This window comes from Lontra canadensis, unplaced genomic scaffold (genome assembly GCF_010015895.1).
Source record: "Lontra canadensis isolate GAN:19392208 unplaced genomic scaffold, GSC_riverotter_1.0 scaffold209, whole genome shotgun sequence".
Taxonomy (NCBI): domain Eukaryota; kingdom Metazoa; phylum Chordata; class Mammalia; order Carnivora; family Mustelidae; genus Lontra; species Lontra canadensis.
Genome location: NW_022631203.1, coordinates 1,096,844 through 1,121,896, shown reverse-complemented (window position 1 = coordinate 1,121,896; position 25,053 = coordinate 1,096,844). Strand labels below are relative to the sequence as shown.

General features: G+C 35.7%; 1 protein-coding gene across 1 annotated transcript in view; it reads right to left on the bottom strand.

The window, feature by feature from the left end:
- Window positions 1-25,053, bottom strand: part of LOC116861911 (highly divergent homeobox) — a gene marked incomplete at its 3' end in the record, with an annotated part of 85,336 nt that overhangs the window by 42,267 nt on the left and 18,016 nt on the right. The window contains exon 2 of the mRNA XM_032848806.1: window positions 4,154-4,300. Within this exon, the coding sequence (XP_032704697.1) occupies window positions 4,154-4,300 (147 nt within the window). The remainder of the gene's footprint in view (window positions 1-4,153; window positions 4,301-25,053) is intronic.

Genomic DNA, 25,053 nt, shown 5'->3' with positions numbered 1-25,053 from the left:
TGTATATTAGCTTCTTCGATTATTTTTCTAATTGTATAAATGAAAAAAATTGATGTTGAGAAATATTAACTAGCTTATACAAGGATATCCTGTCAGCAAGTGATGGAGCAATGATTCAAAATCAAGTCTACTTGACCTCAAAGCACATTCTCCTTCCACTATGGCAAGAAACTCCCAAAATGGTCATCCTTGTTGGCCATTTAATTTTTATACTTAGTACTTCTCTAACAAGGAAAATGTTCCAGAGATGTAGATGCTCTATTTTGCTTCACATGAGGCTGTGGGAATTTTACAGTCACTCTAGTTTTACTAAACAGCAGAGGTAAGAATTACAAGCAAAGGGACAAATAAATGTAAATATCAATGGAGAAGGAGGCAGAGTAGAAAAAGTGAAAGGTTTTAAAGTACATACTCAAAAGAAACATTTAAATAGAAGTATTTTGGATAAATATAATTTCAAGGTATGGTCCAAAAAGGTGAATTTTACAAATATTCAAACTAAGTTACTGTATTATGGCTTTTCAAGTATGAAATTATGCATAGGAAGCATAGTGCATTTGTTCATAATTTTTAAAAATGCACAGTCATTACACTTAAAAACTTTCAAACAGTGAATTTGTAACATCTGAACTGAAGAAGTACTACATCTGGAGGGCAGATCTGGGCAATATTTCTAAGAAAACAAATAAATGTTCTCATTACTGTAACTACCTTAATGCAGAAAGCTTAAGAGTGATCTTAGTGAATTGCAAATTTATGGCTTACTTTAATAGTACATATATATATATAATGAATAGTAATGATAAGTATAATGAACTATAATTGTTCATATATATAATGAACTGTAAAACTATCAAAATAAGCCATAAATTTAAAATATATTTCTATATACAGTTACTTACAGAGTTTTAGATATTTACATTACATACTCATAAAAAAGTAAAATGCAGTAGAATATCGTGTGCATATGATAGCTCAGCTATCTGACAATCTCACTTGTCCAGAACACAGCCAACACAGATATCACAGGATACATGGGCCTTGCTAAAAGCACAACCCTAAACCTTAAAACACACCTTCTCCTATTTTATATATGATTTCACCAAATCTGGTATTCTCATCTGTAACAAATTAGAAATAATGCATTGGTGACAGAAATTGCTATTAGAGGCAACTAGATGGCACCGAAACAGAATGTTTATGCAATTTTGCTCACTAAAAAGGTTAAGGAAATACATAAGAGAATTAATGTGAGAAATAATTAAATAGTTTGGAGTTCTTTAGTGAAGGAGAAAATCACCCCATATAGCTTACCATGTTATAAGCATTACCATTTTACAGCACAATGTAATAATTCATTTTCATAATGAAACTGTGAGTCAAAAAGTAAGGGTTCAGTGATTTTCAATATTTTCCATTGAAGTTAAAGTGAGAAAGTATATACTTAAGAAATATTTTTAAAATTCTGAAAATAAAGAAAATTTATTGCCCGAGCATTCCCAGTAACTGAATTAAATTTTACTTAAAGCCATTCAATTACAGGATCAAAAATTTACCAGTGCTCATAGGATGTAAATGATTTTCATTCCAAATGCCTCATTGGTTGAAAGAGAAAATGGGTCAAACAAAGTTGATATGATGAGAATTTGGGGACTATAACTAATAACAAAGCAATACTACATAAAAAAGAAAGAATAACACTAGGTCATCAGTTCATAAAATTCTCTTTCAGTTCTCTCTTTAAAATTCAGTCTCCATTGCTTCTCAGCATTTTGGCTAAGATCAAATGAAATTCACTGTCTCCAAACCTGTTTTCCTTTTTCTATACCTCCTTCTTTGATTCTGTGTTCCTTTACTCTATTTTTGCATATGTTTTAGCCTTTTAAGTTCATTTTACATTGGGATCAGGTTCTTAGTACCATAAGATTTGAGTTCTGAGGAAAAACACACAAATATTATATTAAAATAATAAAGGAAGGTCTCTTTCAAGTACAACATATACACCTAGGAAAATATTGAGGACAAGGGAGGTTATAGAATAATGGATCTATAAACAACTCCCTTCTCAGATTGCAGAAGGCAACCAAAATTGTGCTGGAATTTAGATTAGGAAGAGTGAATTTCTGTACAATTTACACTCGTTTAGAACAGAGAGAAGGAATCTGTTTTACACAAGTCCTTAAAACTTAAGTAATATTTTACTTGTAAGCTTAAAATCTATGAATTTATTTCTGTCATTCTAATTGTTTGTTTTAGATTTCATACCATTTGGAACATAAATATAAATGTTTGCATTTCAGCACTGTCAATATTCAAGTACAATCAAGTAAGTTATTGCAATAACAAACTGGAAATATGAACCATCACAAAGTACATAAGAAGATGTCTGATAAGACTTTTCACTTTTAAGTAATGATAAAATAAAAGGAAAAAGGAAGAAAAAATAAGAGGAAAAAAGAAAAACAGTTACTCCAAAAAAATGAGTTTGCACTTGTAAAATGCAATCTTGTCAATTTGAAATATAAAATTTATTTTTTCTCAGGAAATTAAACATTTTTCTATGAGATTTACTAAAGGGAAATAGGAACTTGAATATACCAGGACAACCTTTGACCTTAAAACATACTTTCTCTTATTTTACCAAATTTTATTGTATTATGTTAATTAATTATATTATTTATAATCAATGTTAATTATTGTTTATTATATGACCATTATATATAATACAATACATAATATATAATAGTTATTATATACTATAAAATCACATTATATGTATAAAATATGATTATATATAAATATATAAAAATATAATTGTAAAATAATAATAATCATTATATAAATATTATATATAACATAACATGATATATAATATACATTATATAATGTGATATACTATGATATATTGTTAATTATTAAAATATTAATATATTATATTAATATAAATATTTTATCAACTATTTATGGCACAATTTTACCAAATCTGGTACAAAAAAATTAAATAGTCTAGAATTCATAGTAAAGAAGAAATTTGAGCTGTAAATTCAACTAGGGAATTTATATCTACAAATAGAAAGAAGATATTTCTAGTTCTTACATGAATCTGAATATGATGATTGAGCTCAACACATAAAAACAGATATCATGTGATAATTCCCTAGAATTGGTATCATAATTCCCTGTTCAAAGGTGAATATATCCTTTAGTCTTTAAGAAATAGTTTTTCCAAAGAATTCTGCTTGTCAAGAGATTTCTTTTATAATTAGGGTCTTTTGAAAGTTCTTCCAAAAGAAATAAACCTAAAAACAGATGTCCTAGATTCTCTTTGACAAAATAGCCTAATGAATGACAAGGATGAGAAAGTCGTCAATCTGTGAATCCATAAGTTTTCAAGCCAGGAGTATTTGTACCATGTTCAGACAAACATGAAAGGACCTATGTACTCCAATAAAATCTGTAACTAATTCTGTTAGATTTTTCTCGTCTCCTCTCCATCACCTTCTCATTGTCTTTCAAAGAAGTTTAAGGGCTCTGATTTTTACAGCTGAATAACTATGGTTGTGATAAAGGAAAATTTCCTCCCATGGGATTTCTTGTTTCTTACTCGTTAATTAACCCATTAAAATCCATGCATTTTACTTAGGATAAGGAGTGGGTATTCATAAAAAAGGCCGGATATTCATAAAATAAGGCCCAGTTTTCCTAAAAAAGCCCAAAATACTGAAGTCAAAAATGCCTGAAAAAAATTCAAATACACCAAGAAAATATTCTAGGTGCACAATAGTCCCTTGGTAAATGCCTGTGTTACTGATATAATTTTGGCAGGTTATCTCCAAATTATTCCTGGGTTTAAAGAAGGCACAGGATAAGCAACTAATCTTAAAAGTATTCATTAGTTCAAAGGATTAGGATTTTTTTAAAGCTATGTTTACAATGCAAAAGTTTTAGTGTTTTCAAGGAATTTACAGAAACAAATACATACTAAATGATTAGCTCTATTTATTATTTTATAAGAAAGTAGTATTTTTATACCAGGGAAATGAAACTGTTTATTATAATGTTAGTGACTTCATACTCTGATAGTTTTTCTCATATGAAGCAATTATCACTTATAAAAAGCTATAAATTCAAGAATGACAGCCTCAATACTTACCCTGACTACACTGAAGTCCAGCTTAGTCTCCTGTGCACACTGTAATATGAGCTGAAAGCAATTTTTACTTTGATTTGTCATTCCATTTTCATAATAACGCTGTAAAATCCTTTGTTGTTCTACAGTAAATACAGAACGTAGATTCATCTAAAAATAAAAGAAGATACTCTGAAAATTGGAATAAGTGTTGGGTATATGCAGAGTTTGCATGCTACTGTTTTTTGATACAGTTTCAGTGCTTCAAAGCTGCAAAATTTATTTAATTGAACTAATTCCCAGTAATGGGGAATAATTTGTTTGCCAAAGGGAAACAGGTTCTAAGTGACAATTACATATAATGCAAATGCTTATTAAATTTGTTCAGAATAAGTAACAACTTTAAGGACAAAAAAAGAGAGAGAGAGGAAAACCCTATCTGGTTAGTGTTGGTACATTGGGAAGTAAAGGTTTTTTCACTGAAATAAATATTTTTGGCTAGTGAAGTCAGAGATGGTGGTAGCCATACATTCATGGTCAGTTATCAACAGGAACACTCACTGTTCTTTGTCAAACAAGGCATCTGACAAACGTCTTACAGCCAGAAACTGTGGTCTGAAACAAAGAGGTGCTTTTATTTTTCCTTTCCTGAATAAAGGGGTTCTTTGCATATATAAAAACAAACCCTCTCTTTAAAAAGCTTAAAAATAAATAGGAAGTGTTGGTAACTCAAAATATCTATACTAATATCTCTACTAACCAAAATAATTATTTTTAATAACTATAGTATATAAATCAAAGTCCAAAATCATGTGCATTTTACTAAAAGGAAACATGTAAAAACTACGTAATTTTAATTAAACTGACAGCATCATAATTACACAAGAGAAATTTAAAAATGTACTTTATCCTTTCTGCCAATACACAAAGTGTTTAATATTGAGAGAAAACAACCTGTGAAACTCACAATAAAAAGCAGGTCAAACTCTTTTTTTCTTAAAAAGGATGAATTCTAGTAGTGCATTTAATGAAAAAGAACCCTTGTAATTAGATTAAGGCAACTTCTGGTTCTTATTTAAAGCATTTATACTGAAATTGTTATTCCTAAAAGTTGACAGAAAGAAAAAAAAAAAAAACCCTTCCAAAGGAAATTGTCCCTTCAAAATTAGGAAAACAGCAATGACAGAAACACTATAAGCCAAACCAAACAAATCATTCTAGTATAGTGGGTATGGAAACAATCAAGTACACTGACGTGGAAATAAAAATAATTTTCCTTTCTCTGAATATATTGAACAATAAAGGAATTAAAGACAGTCATATAGCAGTCTATTGCCATTTGTACAACTGAATCTTTTTCCTGCCCACACAAACATCTTCCTATCTAATGTTAAGAAATCCAATTATAGAAAATCAGATGTGGGAAAGGACGCAGAAAAGATAAGCTGATAGTCCCTGAAACTTCAGGAATAAAATAACTTCACTAACTTTCTGAAGGAGATCACATTGTGCCGTGTGACCAAACTTTCAAGGATGTTTGGGCCAGAGGGTAGTGATGGTATCCATCAAAACAACATTTACTATCATGGCGGTCACATTTTCGAGCAATTTGGAATTCCTTTTCCTAAATAATTCAGCTACAGTCAAGAGAGGAGCCAGGAAGTAGAGGGCAAATACCTAAAATATGTCATCTCGTGTGGGTTTAGAAGCAAAGTATTTTGGAATGAGTTCTGAGGAGGGCCATAAACTTCAATTTCACTGATGCATAATGAGGGTAATGGTTCTGATCCTTCTCTGCAGGGCTGTAATTACAAAAACAAAAAATCCTAGAGTACGAGATACGAGTGATCCTCATGTGTGATGTTACAGCTGTAAAATATACAAGTGTTTTCCTATTGGGTAGCTACAACAGCAACATGTACTCAAGTATGGTATAAGCATTAAAAAGCACAGCAATTTCTTCCTCACTGATAACAACAGTCAAATACCGATGCTGAGCACTAAATTGACTTCTGGAATTTACCTCCTGACAGGAGACGATGCTGTGACCTTTTCAGTTTCTCTCTTAAATTCATAGCAACAGCAAGAAGGCCACCTTGCTCAAGAGAGCGGGTGTTCATGGGACATTTATTCTTTATCACAACAACTAGATAAAAACCTTATAACCAAGATAACTTGTCATTATCTCTATCTACCTTAGGTACCTTGGCCTGTGAAGTGGCAAGATATTGAATGACGGCATAGACAAAGTTACTAATCATTTACACAAAAATCAGGAAGAGAATTGTAAAAACCTTCATTTTAAAAGTCCGGTTCTTATTTCTGCAGAAATAAAATGGCAACCCATTGGTTTCATGGAAATCGAGGTTTGTTGGGTTGAGGTATGGAGGGTAACTGAATTAAGGAATTAAATACTGAAATAACAAGTCATTAGCCTTACCTCAAGACTTACTAATCTAATACTCTTTGCGATGTGGCACTCACTTAGCACATGATAGCACATAGGAATAAGATGACCTGTGTGCTACACTTAGCTCCACTGTGGAATAGTGTGCAAGTCACTTAAATTTTATGAGCCTCTATTTGCTAATTTGTAAAATGCTAGAATATACTACATGTACTACCTACCAGTCTGGGTTTTTACAAATAACTAAGGATTTGGGAGCTCATTTTCTTACATGTAAAGCATGCTATAATTGTAACATACTTGTAAGTATGACTAGGCTCCTTACTTTATCATATTCATATATGGGATTTCTCAGGTTGCCCTCAGCTTTGGGATTCAGTGTTTTAATAAAGATCCTGAGCCACAGAGAGGTTTATGTTCAGTGTGTTCTATTCAAACAAGCAGAGCACTGAGTAAAATATTATATAAATTTATTGCCTTAGGAGTACTTGAAAAATTGAAGCTTTTAAGAATGACTTCCCCTTAGCAGTATCACATAGCTTTGGTCATATTTTCACATGGGAATATTTCAGATAAATTTCTACATAACACTGTTCTTACACATCTGATTTCACACATAAACCCAGACTAGTAATGCCCTAATAATGTCTTAACTGGGTAAATCATTTGAAAAATACCAAATAATTTTACTCCTAAGTATTCATTTTGGGAAAACTGATTCTAAAAATGGATTGAGTCCAAAAAATCACCACCGAGTCAAGTATAACATATTCTTTCCAATATTCAAAGTTTCAATTTTAGGTAAACTACTGATTTTTTGTTTGTTTATAAAGAGTTGCATCTAGGTTAATGAAACATTTTGAATGTCTTTAATTTGACCAATATATCTCTATTAACATTGCTCTTTTTACCCATTATTATTATTCACTTTTAAATTTATATATAGTTAATTTCATTCTTTTTGGTATATAGTTTTATGAGTTAGGACAAACAAATATATTTATGAAACCACCATCACAACCAAGATACAAAATAGATCCATCACTCCAAAAAAATTCCCTTATGCTGCTCCTTTATAATTAAATCCTCTCGCCATCCCATCCCTGGGCAACAACTAATCTGGTTCTATAATATTGACTTTTGAAGAACACTGTATAAATGGAATAACAGTATATATTCTATTCCTCCTAGACTAACATATTTCACTTAGCATAATGCATTTGAGATTTTTCTGTGTTGTCTGTATGTGGAGTATTCTCCTTTCTATTGTAGCGTAGTATTCCATTGCATAGAATGTACCACATTTTATCCATTTACCCATTGACAGACATTTGAAATTTCAAAGTTCTTGGATACTGTGAATGCAGTTGATAAAAAAAATTTTGTGTTCAGGTTTCTATCTTTTCATTTCTCTGGAGTAAATACCTAGTAGTGGGATTTCATATAGTAAGTGTATATTTAACTTTATAAGAAACGACTAAACAGTTTTCAAAAGTGACTGTAAAAATTTGCTTTCTCACCAATATTCTATATAAGTCTGTTTTTTCATTTTATCACCAGCATTTGTTATAAACAGATATTTCTTATTTTTCAGAGAGGGAGAGAAGGGGGGAGAGGGGAAAAAAAGGGAGAGAGGGAATCTTTTTTTTTTATTTTTTAAATTTTTTAAAATTTCTTTTCAGCATAACACTATTCATTGTTTTTGCACCATACCCAGTGCTCCATGCATTACATGCCCTCCTTAATACCCATCACCTGGCTCCCCCAAACTCCCACCCCCGGCCCCTTCATAACCCTCAGGTTGTTTTTCAGAGTACATAGTCTCACATGGTTCACCTCCCCTTCCAATTTCCCTCAACTCCCTTCTCCTCTCCATGTCCCCATGTCCTCCACGTTATTTGTTATGCTCCACAAATAAGTGAAACCATATGATAATTGACTTTCTCTGCCTGACTTATTTCACTCAGCATAATCTCTTCCAGTCCCGTCCATGTTGCTACAAAAGTTGGGTATTCATCCTTCTGATGGAGGCATAATACTCCATAGTATATATGGACCACATCTTCCTTATCCATTCGTCCATTGAAGGGCATCTTGGTTCTTTCCACAGTTTGGCGACTGTGGCCATTGCTGCTATAAACATTGGGGTACAGATGGCCCTTCTTTTCACTACATCTGTATCTTTGGGGTAAATACGCAGTAGTGCCATTGCAGGGTCATAGGGAAGCTCTATTTTTAATTTCTTGAGGAATCTCCACACTGTTCTCCAAAGTGGCTGCACCAACTTGCATTCCCACCAACAGTGGAAGAGGGTTCCCCTTTCTCCACATCCCCTCCAACACATGTTGTTTCCTGTCTTGCTAATTTTGGCCATTCTAACTGGTGTAAGGTGGTATCTCAATGTGGTTTTAATTTGAATCTCTGTCATGGCTACTGATGATGAACATTTTTTCATGTGTCTGATAGCCATTTGTATGTCTTTACTGGAGAAGTATCTGTTCATATCTTCTGCCCATTTTTGATATGATTGTCTGTTTTGTGTGTGTTGAGTTTGAGAAGTTCTTTATAGATCCTGGATATCAACCTTTTGTCTGTACTGTCATTTGCAAATATCTTCTCCCATTCCATGGTTTGCCTCTGTTTCATTGACTGCTTCCTTTGCTGTGCAGAAGCTTTTGATCTCCATGAAGTCCCAAAAGTTCATTTTCGCTTTTGTTTCCTTTGCCATTGGGGACATATCTTGAAAGAAGTTGCTGTGGCTGATATCAAAGAGGTTACTGCCTATGTTCTCCTCTAGGATTCTGATGGATTCCTGTCTCACGTTGAGGTCTTTTATCCATTTTGAGTTTATCTTTGTGTACGGTGTAAGAGAATGGTCGAGTTTCATTCTTCTACATATAGCTGTCCAGTTTTCCCAGCACCATTTATTGAAGAGACTTTTTTCCACTGTATATTTTTTCCTGCTTTGCGAAGATTATTTGACCATAGAGTTGAGGGTCCATATCTGGTCCCTCTACTCTGTTCCACTTGTCTATGTGTCTTTTTTATGATCGTACCATGCTGTCTTGGTGATCACAGCTTTGTAGTAAAGCTTGAAATCAGGTATCGTGATGCCCCCAGTTTTATTTTTGTTTTTCAACATTTCCTTGGCAATTCGGGGTCTCTTCTGATTCCATATAAAATTTTAGGAATATTTGCTCCAGCTCTTTGAAAAATATCGGTGGAATTTTGATCAGAATGGCATTACATCTATAGATTGCTCTAGGCATTATAGACATTTTAACAATTATTCTTCTGATCCAAGAGCATGGAATGGTCTTTCATCTTTTTGTGTCTTCTTCAATTTCTTTCATGAGTGTTCTGTAGTTCCTCGAGTACAGATTCTTTACCTCTTCAGTTAGGTTTATTCCCAGGTATCTTATGGTTCTTGGTGCTATAGTAAATGGAATCGATTCTCTAATTTCCCTTTCTGTATTTTCATTGTTAGTGTATAAGAAAGCCAATGATTTCTGTACATTGACTTTGTATCCTGCCACGTTACTGAACTGCTATATGAGTTCTGGTAGTTTGGGGGTGGAGTCTTTTGGGTTTTCCATATAAAGAATCATGTCATCTGCGAAGAGAGAGAGTTGGACTTCTTCATTGCCAATTTGGACACCTTTTATTTCTCTTTGTTGTCTGATTGCTGTTGCTAGGACTTCTAATACTATGTTGAACAAGAGTGGTGAGAGTGGGCATCCTTGACGTGTTCCTGATCTCAATGGGTAGGCTGTGAGCTTTTTCCCATTGAGGATGATATTTGCTGTGGGTCTTTCATAGATAGATTTTATGAAGTTCAGGAATGTTCCCTCTATCCCTATACTTTGAAACGTTTTAATCAGGAACGGATGCTGGATTTTGTCAAGTGTTTTTCTGCATCCATTGAGTGGACCATGTGGTTCTTCTCTCTTCTCTTATTGATTTGTTCTATCACATCAATTGATTTTTGAGTGTTGAACCATCCTTGTAGCCCAGGGATGAATCCCACCTGGTCATGGTGGATAATCTTTTTAATGTGCTGTTGGATCATGTTTGCTAGGATCTTGTTGAGAATCTTAGCATCCATATTCATCAGTGATATTGGTCTAAAATTCTTTTTGGTGGGGTCTCTGCCTGGTTTAGGGATTAGGGTAATGCTGGCTTCATAGAAAGAGTCTGGAAGTTTTCCTTCTGCTTCAATTTTTTGAAAGAACTTCAGGAGAATAGTGTTATTTCTTCTTTGAAAGTTTGGTAGAATTCCCCAGGGAATCCATCAGGTCCCGGGCTCTTGTTTTTTGGGAGGTTTTTGATCACTGCTTCAATCTCATTACTAGATATCGGTCTATTCAGGTTGTCAATTTCTTCCTGGTTCAATTTTGGGAGTTTATAGTTTTCCAGGAATGCATCCATTTCATCTAGGTTGCTTAACTTATTGACATATAACTGCTGATAATAACTTCTGATGATTGTTTCTACTTCCTTGGTGTTAGTTGTGATCTCTCCCTTTTCATTCATAATTTTATGAATTTGGGCTTTCTCTCTTTTCCTTTGGATGAGTGTGGCCAATGGCTTATCAATCTTATTGATACTTTCAAAAAACCAGCTTCTAGTTTCATTAATACATTCTACTGTATCTCTAGAATCTATCTCATTTATCTCTGCTCTAATCTTGATTATTTCCCTTCTTATGTGTGAAGTCGGTTTAATTTGTTGTTGATTCTCCAGTTCCTTAAGGTGTAGAGACAGCTGGTGTATTCTGGATTTTTCAATTTTTTTGAGGGAGGCTTGGGTGGCTATGTATTTCCCCCTTAGGACCGCCTTTGCTGTATCCCATAGGTTTTGGACTGAAGTGTCTTCATTCTCATTGGTTTCCATGAATTGTTTAAGTTCTTCTTTGTTCTCCTGGTTGATCCAAGCATTCTTAAGCAAGGTGGTCTTTATCTTCCAGGTGTTTGAGTTCCTTCCATACTTTCCCTTGTGATTGAGCTCCAGTTTCAAAGCATTGTGATCTGAGAATATGCAGGGAATGATCTCAGTGTTTTGGTATCGGTTGAGTCCTGATTTGTGACCCAGTATGTGGTCTATTCTTGAGAAGGTTCCATGTGCACTTGAGAAGAATGAGTATTCTGTTGTTTTAGGGTGGAATGTTCTGTATATATCTATGAGGTCCATCTGGTCCAATGTGTCATTCAATGCTCTTGATTCTTTATTGCATTTCTGCATAGATGATCTGTCTATTACTGAGAGAGGTGTGTTAAGATCTCCTACTATTAATGTATTCATATCAATATGACTCTTTGTCTTGATTAACAGTTTTCTTATGTAATTGGCTGTTCCCATATTGGGGGCATAGATATTTACAATTGTTAGATCATCTTGGTGGATAGTCCTTTTAAGAATTATGTAGTGTCCTGTATCTCTGATTACAGTCTTTAGTTCAAAATCTAATTTATCTGATCTGAGAATCGCTACCCCAGCCTTCTTTTGAGGCCCATTGCCATGAAAGATGCTTCTCCATCCCTACATTTACGGTCTGGGTATATCCTTAGGTTCAAAATGGGTCTCTTGTAGACAATATATGGATGGGTCCTGTTGTTTTATCCAATCTACAACCCTGAATCGTTTTATGGGTGCATTTAGGCCATTCACATTGAGAGTGATTATTGATAGATAATTGACATCGTGTTACCTTTGAAGTCTTTCTTTCTGTAGATTGTCTCTATATTTCTGTTCAATGCTATTCTTAGGATTTTTCCTCTTTTATAGAACCCCCCTTAATACTTCCTGCAGTGTTGGCTTGGTGGTTGCATAGTCTTTTAAGCCTTGTCTGTCTTGGAAAATCTTTATCTCTCCATCCATTTTGAATGTCATCCTTGCTGGATAATGTATTCTTGGCTGCATGTTCTTCTCATTTATTGCCCTGAATATATATTGCCAGCCCTTTCTGGCTTGCCAGGTTTCTGTGGACAGGTCTGTCGTTATTCTGATGGGCTTTCCTCTGTACGTAAGGAGCTTCTTTGTCCTTGCTGCCTTCAAGAGGGCCTGCCTACAATTATAATTCTTCATTCTTACTATTAGGTGTCTCAAGGACTTTTGAGAATCTATAATCTTGGGGGGAGACCGTTCTGCCTCTATTACATGAACGCTGGTTCCATTAGCGAGATTGGGAAAATTTTCATGGAGAACTTGTTCCACTATATCTTCTAGACTTCTTTCTTTCTCCTCCCCTTCAGGGTTTCCAATAATTCTGACGTTGGAATGCTTCATCGCATCATTTATTTCCCTGATTCTGTTTTTGTGGCTTCTAAGCTGTTTGTTCCAGGCTTCCTCCTGATCCTTTCTATCTGTTTGTCCTCCAGATCACTAATTTGATCTTCTGTCTCAGTTACCTTAGCTTTTAGAGAATTTAGATTAGATTGGAACTCATTGAGAGTATTGTGAACATCATCCCTGGTGGCTTTCAGTTCTGCCCTAATCAATTCTGTCTGGTCATCCATGGCTTTCTCCAACCTAGCTATTGCCTGGATAATTGTTAGCCTGAATTCCCTTTCTGACATATTGTCTATGTCGATAGCCATTAGCTCTGTTGCAGAAGGCCCATCCTCTGAATTTTTCTTCTGTTGGGCATTCCTCCTCCTAATCATTTTGGTGAGAGATGGCTGAACGGATATAGCTGGATGTATCAACCATGATGCAGTCATGTTGCACCCTGAAATGCTTCTGAGCAATCAGGAGTCCCCACCCAAATGAGAGAAAAAAGAAAAGAGAAAGAAAAAAGGGGGGGGGAGAAGATAAAAGAGAAGGCTCAGCCCAAATGGGCCAGAAGGTAAGATTTATGAAGTATACAAACAAAAACAGACAAAGAAAAAGACTGATAAAAGTATATGACAAGAGAAAAAAGAATATATATATATATATATATATAAAAGCAAAGAAAAAAAAAGAACCTCTTCAAAAAGAACCCCAAATATAGGATTTATATACTATCAGGACAAACACAAATACACAGAAACACTGGCGGAAGAAAAAGATGGGATAGTGGTTACAAATTCTCAGTGTGGGCAAGGAAGGTTGTTTTGATTCTTCCTGGATGTATCTTGATATCTTTGTTAAAGGACTCAACTTTCCTAAGATAAAGGGGGATTAAAAATTGGTTTACCTATAGGGGTAGCATTGATTGGGGAAAGGGGATTACCTTGAAGTTTAACTCTATATGACTATTAAAAAATAAAAATAAAAAAAGAATAAACTAAACTAAATTTTTTAAAAAATTAAAAAAATAGAAATGAAAAAGTAAAACACGGGTATATGTATCAAAAAGTTCATGTTAAAAGGTTATTACGGAATTTGATATACTGGACATCTCACTGTGATGGTAAATAGGTTAAAAAATTATCTATATAAAAAAAATGAACCAGAATAGTGGGAACGAATTAAAAATAAAAGTTGTATCTATAAAGTAATGGTGGTTGTTCTCGTCTTTTTTTTTCTTTTTTTTCCTTGTTGGTTTTCTGAGGGAGGGGCCTGCCACATGCGTTTTCAGGCAGTGTTCCCTGAGTTAAGTCCTCCCGCCCCCCCCCCCCCAAAGGGGGTGGGTTCTGAGGAAACCGGTTTTTCAGGCTTTTGTTCTCTGGAGGTTTTTATGTTTGTTTTTTTCCTCTTGCCTTGACAGCTTTGGATGGTTTTTGGAGGTTTAGAAGAAAGCAAACTGCACCCCGACCTCCCTCTCAGTGAGAAGCCTCTGTCTATTCCCCTCTGGGTCATCCAGAGCACATAAGTTCCCCTCGGCCGCTGGCAGAGCACGTTCTGAGTCACAGTCCCTGGGGACACAGGAACTCCTGCTTACCCAAAACCATGACAGCGGTGGCTGTCTGGACAGCTCCAGACCGCCATAGAGGTTCCAAGCAGCGAGGGCACACTGAGATTTTCCTGCTGGCCCGGGCTGGGAGTGCCTGGTCTTTCCGGGTCCGAGAGCGCTGGCTTGTGCGCACTCTCTCAGGGGAGGGTGTGGGATGCGCGCATCTCAGGCTCTGATAGCACGGCAAGGTGCTCACGTGGAGAGTGCAAAAAGGCTGTGCTTCTGCCAGCCGGTGAGGTTCCCAGCCCCTCATGGAAGCCAGACCCCACACGCTCTCAGGCGTGCTGGCGGCTCAGGGACCAAGACCTGGTTTCTCCGCCACACTCTCTGGCTCAGCACCTGGGGTGGCTGTCCTGGGTCTAGGGACTTAAGCCCCTGTCCCTAACCGCCCCAATTCCTACAGTATCCCCCCGCGATCCTTTGCTTTTTTTGAGTGCTTTCAACCAGACTCCAAGTTAATGCTGGTCCCCAGATGCAGGGCACTCTCGTATTGGGGTATTACTTTCCAATGGGTCGCCTCTGGTGGCTCCCTCCCCCTTTTGTTTATCTTCTGATATCAGCCCGACATTCCCACTTTGCTTTACCTGCCCACTGGTGTCTTCTGCCCCCGTAGAGATCCAGATGTGTATAATTCCAATCTCAGGCTGATGTCATGGGTGATCGGAGTTCTTTGGTAGGAAATCAGTTCACTTTAGGGTACAGGTTGAAGCGGCGCCTCCTCCTACTTCCCCGCCATCTTGTCTCTCCCGGGAGAGAGAGAATCTTAAGCAAACTCCACACCCAGCACAGTGCCTGATGCACAGCTCCATCTCACAAACTTGAGATTATGATCTGAGCTAAAATTAAGAGTTGGATGCTAAACCAAATGAGCCACTCAGGCACCCCAATTATCATATATTTTTAAAAAGTGAATAAAACTACACTATGATCCAGTAGTTTCACTGCTATTTACCCAAAGAATACAAAAATACTAATTCAAATGGATACATACACCCCAATGTTTATAGCAGCATCATCTACAATAGCCAAATTATGGAAACAGCCCATGTCTATCAATTGATGAATGCATAAAGAAGTGGCATATATATATTCATTGGAATATTACTCAGCCATAAAAAAAGAATTTTCACCATTTGCAATGACATGAATGGAGCTAGAGAATATTATGTTGAGTGAAATAAATCTGTCAGAGAAACACAAATCCCGTATGATTTCACTCACATGTAGAATTTAAGAAACTAAACAAGCAGAGAGAGAGAGAGAGAGAGAGGGAGAGAAAGCAAGGCAAATTGAGAAACACTCTCTTAACTATAGAGAACTGATGGTTACCTGAACGGCGGTGGGTGGGGGACGGGTAAAATAGATGACAGAGGGTTAAGGAGTGCACTTGTGATGAGCACCAGGTGTTGTATGGAAATGTTGAATCACTAAATCTTACACCTGAAATTAATATTATACCATATGTTAACTTGAATTCAAATAAACACTTCAAAAATAAAAAATAAGGGACGCTTGGGTGGCTCAGTAGTTAAGTGCCTGCCTTCAGCTCAGGTCATGATCCCAGGGTCCAGGGATCAAGCCCCAAATCGAGCTCCCTGCTCAGTGGAAAGCCTGCTTCTCCCTCTCCCACTCCATCTACTTGTGTTCCCTCTCTTGCTGTGTCTCTCATTGTCAAATAAATAAGTACACTCTTACAAATAGATAAAAAATAAATAAAAATTAGCCATTCTAATAGGTTTTAAATTGCATGTTATTATTATGGTTTTGATTTGTATTTCCCTAGTGAATAATGACATTAAGCATCTTCTAATATGTTTTTTAGCCATCTATATATCTACTTTGTATAACTATCCAAATATTTTGTAAGTTTTTTAATTTTTTTAATTTTTTTATTGAGTTTTTAGGGGTCATTACATATTCTGGATACAAGTCCTTTATCAGAAATATTATGATTTGCAAGTATTTTCTCTCTGTTAGTAGTTTGTCCATTTTATTTTATTAAAGTAAAGTGTGGGGCGCCAGGGTGGCTCCGTTGGTTAAGTGATGGCCTTCAGCTCAGGTCATGATCCTAGAGTCCCAGGATGCAGTTCCACATCTGGCTCCTTGCTGAGCAGGGAGTTTGCTTCACCCTCTGACCCATGCCCCTCTCATGCTCTCTCTCTCTCTTCCTCTCTCTTTCTCTCTCTCTTAAATAAATAATAAAAATAAAATCTTTAAAAAATAAATAAAGTGTATTTCAAAAAATAATAAGTGTATTTCACAGAAAAGATTTTAATTTTGATGAAGTTCAACTTATCACGGTTTTACCTTTTACAGATTGTTCTTTTAGTGCTCTATCAAAATAAATCTGTGTGTAGAAAGGATCAGGCATCCTAGATGCTTGATAAAATATGAGGTTTTCCCATCTGACTGTTGGTAATGTAAACAATTTTGGGTCCTATTTGAGCTATTAGGATCGTTTGCCTGATCTTTTCAAATGGTTCTTTCCTTGTCCTCAGTAGTTTTTTCACACACTGGAGCTGACTAGTAGTTAGCTAAAGACTTGAGGGGTCCCTCTATAAATTTCCATAGCTTTCTCAATGTGCAGTTCTAATCTCTCTGCAAGCTTTCCCCTTTCCAGTATTGTTCCTCAAATTCTAGCCACCCTGTCGTTTCTAAACTCTGTGTCCTCAATACAGAGAGAATCCCAGTCTGTTTGGCTTCACTTTCCTTTGGTTGTGATCTGTATACTTTTTTCTTGTTTCCCTTCTCCCAATAATCATGGTCTTCTGCTGCCTTTTGCTGAATATCTGAAATCCATTGTTTCATATATATTTTTCCCTTTTTTTAGATATTTAAGATAAGAGGGTAAATCCTGTTCCTGTTACTTCATCATGGCTGTAAGCAGAAGCTCAGGTGGCTTTTAGGAGTGGTAGAGTAGGAACACTATGTTAAAAATCAGGAAACATCTGTTTATATTCAGCTTCACTACTTACTAGTTTTGTCACCTTAGCAGAGATAGTAGGCCTCTTGGACTCAGTTTCTTCATCTGGAAAATGGGGCTATAAAACCTTTCCTATTTTACTGCATATAATTATCTTCATTAAAATACATGGCAAAATATAATGTGCAATGAAAAAGCTATTTTTGTTAAGAGTTAATATTATATATAACTACTTATTCCTACAAGTAATAATTGTTTTAACGAGTATCAAGCCACTCCCACACTACTTGTATACAAACCTCAAATGAAAAAAATTTATTATATTATCATGGCCAAAGGAATACAGATGCTATGACTCTCTTCTATCTGAAGAGAGTTTAATCTTTGAACATTCTGAGGGCATGATGTCCATGTGAATGGATGTCTCTGCATAATTTTTATGTAAATTGTATATAAAATAAAAGGACATATTTAACCAGGTAGATTACTCTACTAAAAACTATGTGATTAAGCAGCTATTTAGAAGAAGTTTGATTAAATACACAAAAATGAATTAACACTTTGAACTTAATGAAATTTGAACATGTATAAGAGTTGCTATTGTAAATTTGTTTTCAGTTGTCATTTTAATCTGTCATTTGCATTTAATGACCCACATCTTTACAAAAAGCAGCTCTCTATATTTACTTTATTTTATAGCCTACATCTCAAAATTTACAGGTATTACAAAAAATAAATTTTACCATTTACTAATTATAAAATTGAGTAACACAGTTTTGCCTATTCTAATACTATGAAAGGATATTCATTATTTCTTTATTTGGCTATAATTACTGAAACACATTGCACACATCTTTTATCTGTCATTTTAGAGATATAATTGGACTCTATTACTTAGGTGGAAATATGGAACAAGAAATTATAACAACCTATCATATGATTTTCTTAGGATACAAAACAATTAAAAATCGACCTTATGGGGCACCTGGGTGGCTCAGTGGTTAAAGCTTTTGCCTTCGGCTCAGGTCGTGATCTCAGTGTCCTGGGATCGAGTCCCACATCGGGCTCTCTGCTCGGCGGGGAGCCTGCCTCCTCCTCCTCTCTCTCTCTGCCTGCCTTTCTGCCTACTTGTGATCTGTCTGTCAAATAAATTTAAAAAAAAGAATCTTTAAAAAAATCAACCTTATTTAAAAAACATTGAAAATTCTGTATAATTAATATTTGTATTTTCCAGCTACATGAAAGCTAAATATATATACGTAGTGACCTGAGTACAAATTGCAAAACAATTTTGTGTTTACATTCTTCCAATAAATATGTGAAAGATATACATTTGTAGGGAAATAAGCCTCTATAGCTTCATGTCTAATGTCTAAGAAGATTACTGGTTCTTCAGAAAAAAAAATTTTTTAGAAAAACATTTAATGGATTAGGAAAGGAAAAGGTGGCAGGACAGAAGGATCCTGAAACTCATCTCCTCCCATGAATATACTGAGGCAACTCACTGTGGAAATGACCTGAAGACTGGCAAAACAGAGCTTCCACAGATAAAATATTTGAGAAAATGTCATATCCAAAAGGGTGAGAGGGGAAGAGAAATGGTCAGGACCCAAACTCCTGGTGCAGTGACTGATAAGCAGGAGGGACATCACAAACACAAAGGAGTGAGGGGATCAAGTTCCATACTGGGCATCCACAGCCCTGGGGTCCTGCACTGGAAAGACTAGTCCCCATAATGTTGGGCTTTGAAAATCAGCATGACTTAACCCCAGGAGAACCCAAGGTCTATAGGAAACTAAGTCTCTGCCCTTAAGGAGCTAGGATGGCTTATAACGTAGACCCAGCACAGAAGCAGGAATTTGAAAGGTGCCTGGGTAATATGTGAAAGAGATTTATTGACTAATTTTACAATGTATGCCAGATGGACAGGCATCTGCAGAAGATTTCTCTAAGAACAGAAATGCTGGTAGGCACCATTTTTCTTGCCTTCCCTCAACCTAGGTAGTCAGAAACTTGTGGGAGACAGTTCTGACATTCTCCATCTAACTTGCTTCCACAGGATGCCCTGTCTTAAAGTTCCCCTGTGGACCTGTTCCAACAACTTGCCAACCTGGCAGGCACACTTCCAAAGCTATTCCCACCTTTCCATAACTGGCAGGCAGCTTCAGTCTGAATCAGTTTTCCCTGAACCAAAGTGACTTCCACTCTGCAACACAGAGCAGGTATCCTTGACTAGAACCAGTGCCCATCCAAAGTAACTCCCGTCCCAAGGAGGGGGTAACTAATGAAACATACTAACATCCTTGCAGTAGCTTCAGCCAGGCCTCTAAGCTAAACATGCCAGGAGGAAACCCTGCCCACCAGCACATCCAAAGCAGCTGCAACCAGGCCTTTGGACCAACTGTGTTGGGAGCAGAGTCTGCCAATCAGTGCAGCCACAGAGTGACAGCAGACAATTGCAGACAGCAAAGGTGAGGTTTGGCCCTGCCTAAAAGACAGCCTATAAGAGCTTCAGTAGCTTCCCATCCAGCTGCACACAGGACAAGACCTCCCTACCAGTGCACCCACAGCAGCTGCAGCTATATATTGCAGCCCAATGGGCTGATGGCCAGCCCACTTACCACCATGCCTATAGCAGCTGAAACTCAGCCATTAAAAAGAAAAAATATATATAACCCACACAGGGGATACCCCAGGAGCACCTGCTTCTGGTGACTGGGGAGATTGTGCTACAAAGCACCCTGGATTGCCTTCTAAATAAGGCCATTACTTTTAAGACAAGGAGATGTGGCTGACCCACCTAATACACAGAAACAGAGAGTCAGACAAAATGAAGAGACAGAGGAATATATTCCAAAGGAAAGAATAAGACAAAAACACAGAAAAAGAGCTAAACAAAGTGGAGATAAGGACTCTGCCTGATAAAGTAATGGTTATAAAGATGCTCAATGACTTAAGAGAAAAGTGAATGAACTCAGTGAGAATTTCAACAGTGAGACAGGAAATTAAAAAAAAAAAACAGGCAAAGCTGAAGAATAGAACAACTTAAATGGAAAATATTAGAAGAAATCAACAGCACATCAGAGAATATTAAGAACAGATCAGTGATCTGGAACACACAATAATGAAAAGCAACTAATCTGAACAGCAAGGAAAAAAAGAATAAAAGAAATAAGGATTGGTTAAGATACCTCTGCAATAACATCAATCATAATAGTATTCATATTACAGGGATGCCAGAAGAGGAAAGGAGAAAAAAGGGAACAGAAAACTTATTTGAAGAAATAATAGCTGAAACTTCCCTAATCCAGAAAAGGAAACAGATATGCAGGTCCAGAAATTACAGAGAGCCACAAGCATAAAGACATATGGAGGTCCATATCAAGATGTATAATTAAACTGTCAAAACTTAAGTACAGAATCTTAAAAGCATGAACTAAAAAACTATATAGTTACATAAAAGGGAAACCCCATAAAACTATCAACTGATTCCTTAGCAGAAACTCTGCGAGCCATAAGGAGGTGACATGATACATTCAAAGGGCTGAAAGGAAAAAAAAAACAGTCAAGAATACTCTATCCAGCAAGGATAACATTCAGAATTGAAGGAGAGATAAAGAGTGTCCTAGACAAAGAAAAGTTAAAGGAGTTCATTACCACAAAAATTGTCTTACAAGAAATGTTAGAGACTTTTTAGGTGGAAAAAAAAGGCCATAATTAGAAGTAAAAAAAAAATATGAAAGGAAAAAATGTGAATGGTAAAAACATAATAAACAAAATATAGCAATCCCTTATAAAGCTAGTATGAAGATTAAAACACAAAAATAGGGGGCGCCTGGGTGGCTCAGTGGGTTAAAGCCTCTGCCTTCAGCTCAGGTCATGATTCCAGGGTCCTGGGATCGAGCCCCGCATCGGGCTCTTTGCTCAGCAGGGAGCCTGCTTCCTCCTCTCTCTCTGCCTGCCTCTCTGCCTACTTGTAATCTCTGTCTGTCAAATAAATAAATAAAATCTTAAAAAAAACCACAAAAATAGTAAAATTGGTTATGGTGACAAAAATTAGTCAAAAGATATACAAAATGAAAAAAGATATTAAATATGACATCACATACATAAAATGTGGAGGAGGGAGTAAAAAATGCAGTGCTTTTAGAATGTGTTCAAACTTAAGGTACCATCAACTTAATATAAATTGCTGTATACCTAAGATGCTATATATAAACCTCATGGTAACCACAAACCAAAATCTGGTAATACACACACACATACACACAAAAAGAGAAATCCAAACATAACACTATGAAAAAGAAAAGTCATCAAACCACAAGAGAAGAGAATAAGAATACAAGAAAAAAAAGAGAATGACATAAACGACAGAAAACAATTAACAAAATGACAGTAAGTACATTAATAAATATTTAAATATTGGACCAAATGCTTCAATTAAAAACAAAAGCTATGTTGACTAAATGGATAAGAAAAACAAGATCTGGGGTGCCTGGGTGGCTCAGTGGGTTAAAGCCTCTGCCTTCGGCTCTGGTCATGATCACAGGGTCCTGAGATGGAGCCCTGTATCGGGTTCTCTGCTCAGCAGGGAGCCTGCTTCCCCCTCTCTCTCTCTGCCTGCCTCTCTGCCTACTTGTGATCTCTGTCTGTCAAATAAATAAACAAAATCTTAAAAAAAAAAAAGAAAAACAAGATCTATCCATGTGCTTCCTATGAGAGACTCCCTTCAGAACTAAAACACAGACCAAAAAAGAAGGGATAGGGCACTTGGGTGGTTCAGTTGGTTAAGTGTGTGTCTTCAGCTCAGGTCACAATCCCAAGGTCCTAGGATTGAGCCCCATGTTGGGCTTCTTGCTCATTGAGGAGCCTGCTTCTCCCTCCCCCTCTTCCTGCCACTCTTCCTGTTTGTGCTAACTCTTTCTCCCTTCCAAGTAGATAAATAACATCTCTAAAAATAAATAAACAAATGAACAAACAAATGAATAAATAAATTGGGATGGAAAATGATATGCCATTCAAATTGTGAATAAAAAGCCAGAGTAGCAATACTCATATCAGATAAAATAGACTTTAAAACAAAGACAGTAGCAATAGTTAACCAAAGGGCATGACATAATAATAAAGGGATCAATCCAAAAAAAGGATATAATGATTGTAAATATCTAGGCACCCAACACTGGAGTAACTAAATATATAGAACATGTATTAACAGAAATAAAAGGAGAAATAGATAGTAATAAAATAATAGTAGAGGACTGTAACACTTCACTTACATCAATAGGTAGATCATCCAGAAAGAAAATCAACAAGGAAACAGTGACTTTGAATGTCACATAAGACCACATGAACCTAACAGATATGTATAGAACATTCCATCCAAAAACAGGAGAACACACATTCTTTAAAGGGAACATGGAACCTTCTACAGGATAGATCACATGTTAGGCCACAAAAACAAGTCTCTGTAAATTTAAGGAGACTGAAATCATATCAAGCATCTTTTCCAATCACAGCAGTATGAAACTAGAAATCAATTACAAGAAAAAAGTCTGGAAACACAAACACATAAAGGCCAAACAACATGTTAATAAACAAGGAAAAAAATTAAAGAAGAAATTAAAAAAATACATGGAGTCATATGAAAATGAAAACACAATGGTCCAAAATCCTTGGGAGCTTTCAAAAGCAGTTCTAAAAAGGAAATTTATAGCAAGGGCCAACTTCAAGAAACAAGGAAAATATCAAATAACAACCTAAACTTACACCCAAAGGAGCTAGAGAAAGAACAAAGTCCAAAGCTAACAGAAGGAGGGCAATAATAAATATCAGAGCAAAAATACATGAAATAGAAGCTAAAAAATTTTAAAAAAAGATCAATGAACCAAGGGCTGGTTCTTTACAAGATAAACAAAATTGATAAAGATTTACTCTGACTCATTAAGAAAAAGAATAAAGAACTCAAATAAATTAAAAAAAGAAACAAAAGAAGAGAAATTACAACAGATACCACAAAAACACAGAGGATTATGATTCTATCATGAAAATGGATAAATTCCTAGAAACATACAATCTTGTTAGACTGATTCAGGAAGAAATAGGAAATTTGAAAAGATTGGTTTCTAGTATACAGTTGAATCAATAACAACAACAACAACAAATCCCAACAAACAAAATTCCAGGACCAGTTTGCTTCACAGGTGAATTCTACCAAATATTTAAAGAAGAGTTACTACCAATCCTACTCTATTCCAAAAAAATAGAAAAACAAAAAGAATTATTCCTAATTTATCCTATGAGGTCAGCATTAACCTTTTATCAAAACCAAAGACACTACAAGAAAAGAAAATTACAGACCAATATCCTTGATGAGCACAGATGCAAAAATCCTCGAAAAATATTAGCAAACGAACTTCAAAAATACATTAAAAGAATCTTTCACCACATTCAAGTGGGGTTTATTCCAGGGATACAAAGACAGTCAAATATGCAAATCAATCAAGTGATACAGCACATTAACAAAGTAAAGGATAAAAATCATACAATAATCTCAACAGATGCAGAAAGAGCATTTGACAAAATTCAGAATCCACTTACTATAAAAATTCTTAATGAAGTGGATATAGAAGAAACATAACTCAAAATAATAAAGGTTATATATAGCAATCCCACTACTAACGTCATACTCATCAGTAAAAAGCTGAAAGCTTTTCCTCTAAGATGAGGTACAACACAGAGATGTCTACTCTCAGCAATTATTCAACATAGAACTGAAAGTCCTAGCTGCAGCAAATAAGAAAAAGTAATAAAAGGCATCCAAATTGGTAAGAAATAACTAAAACTGTCACTATTTGTAGATGGCATGATAGATAACCTAAATCCACCAAAAATTATTAGAATAAATGAATTCAGCAAAGTTGCAAAACACAAAATTCATATACAGAAATAGGTTACATTTTATACACTAATAACAAAATAGCAGAAAGTAAAATTAAGAAAACAGTCCCATTTGCAACTACATCAAAAAGATTAAAATATGTAAAAATACATTTTACCAAGGAGGTAAAAGACCTGTACTCTGAAAACCATACAACACAGACAAAAGAGATTGGGGCACCTAGGTGGCTCAGTGAGTTAAACCCCTGCTTTCAGCTCATGTCATGATCCCAGAGTCCTGGGATCAAGCCCTGCATCAGGCTCTCTGCTCAGCTGGGAGCTTGCATCCCCCCCTCTCTCTGCCTCTCTGCCTACTTGTGATCTCTCTCTCTGTGTCAAATAAATAAATAAAATCTTTAAAAAAAAAGAAAGAAATTGAGCATGACATAAATAAATGGAAAAACATAGCATATTCATGGATTGGAAGAATTAATGTTAAAATGTTCATATGATTCAAAATAATCTACAGATTAAATACAATTAATACAATACAAATAAATACAATTAAATACAATCCCTATACCAACAGTATTTTCCTCAGAACTAGTACAAAAAAATCTTAAAATTTGTATGGAACCACAAGAAACCCTGAATAGCCAAAGGGATATTGAGAGAAAACAAACCTGGAGGTATCATAGTCCCAGATTAGAAACTGTATTACAAAAAATATATATAGTAATAAAAATGGTATGGTACTGGCACAAAAATAGACACATTGATCAATGGAACAGAACTGAGAGCTCAGGAATAAATCCACATTTATATGGTCAATTAATCTATGA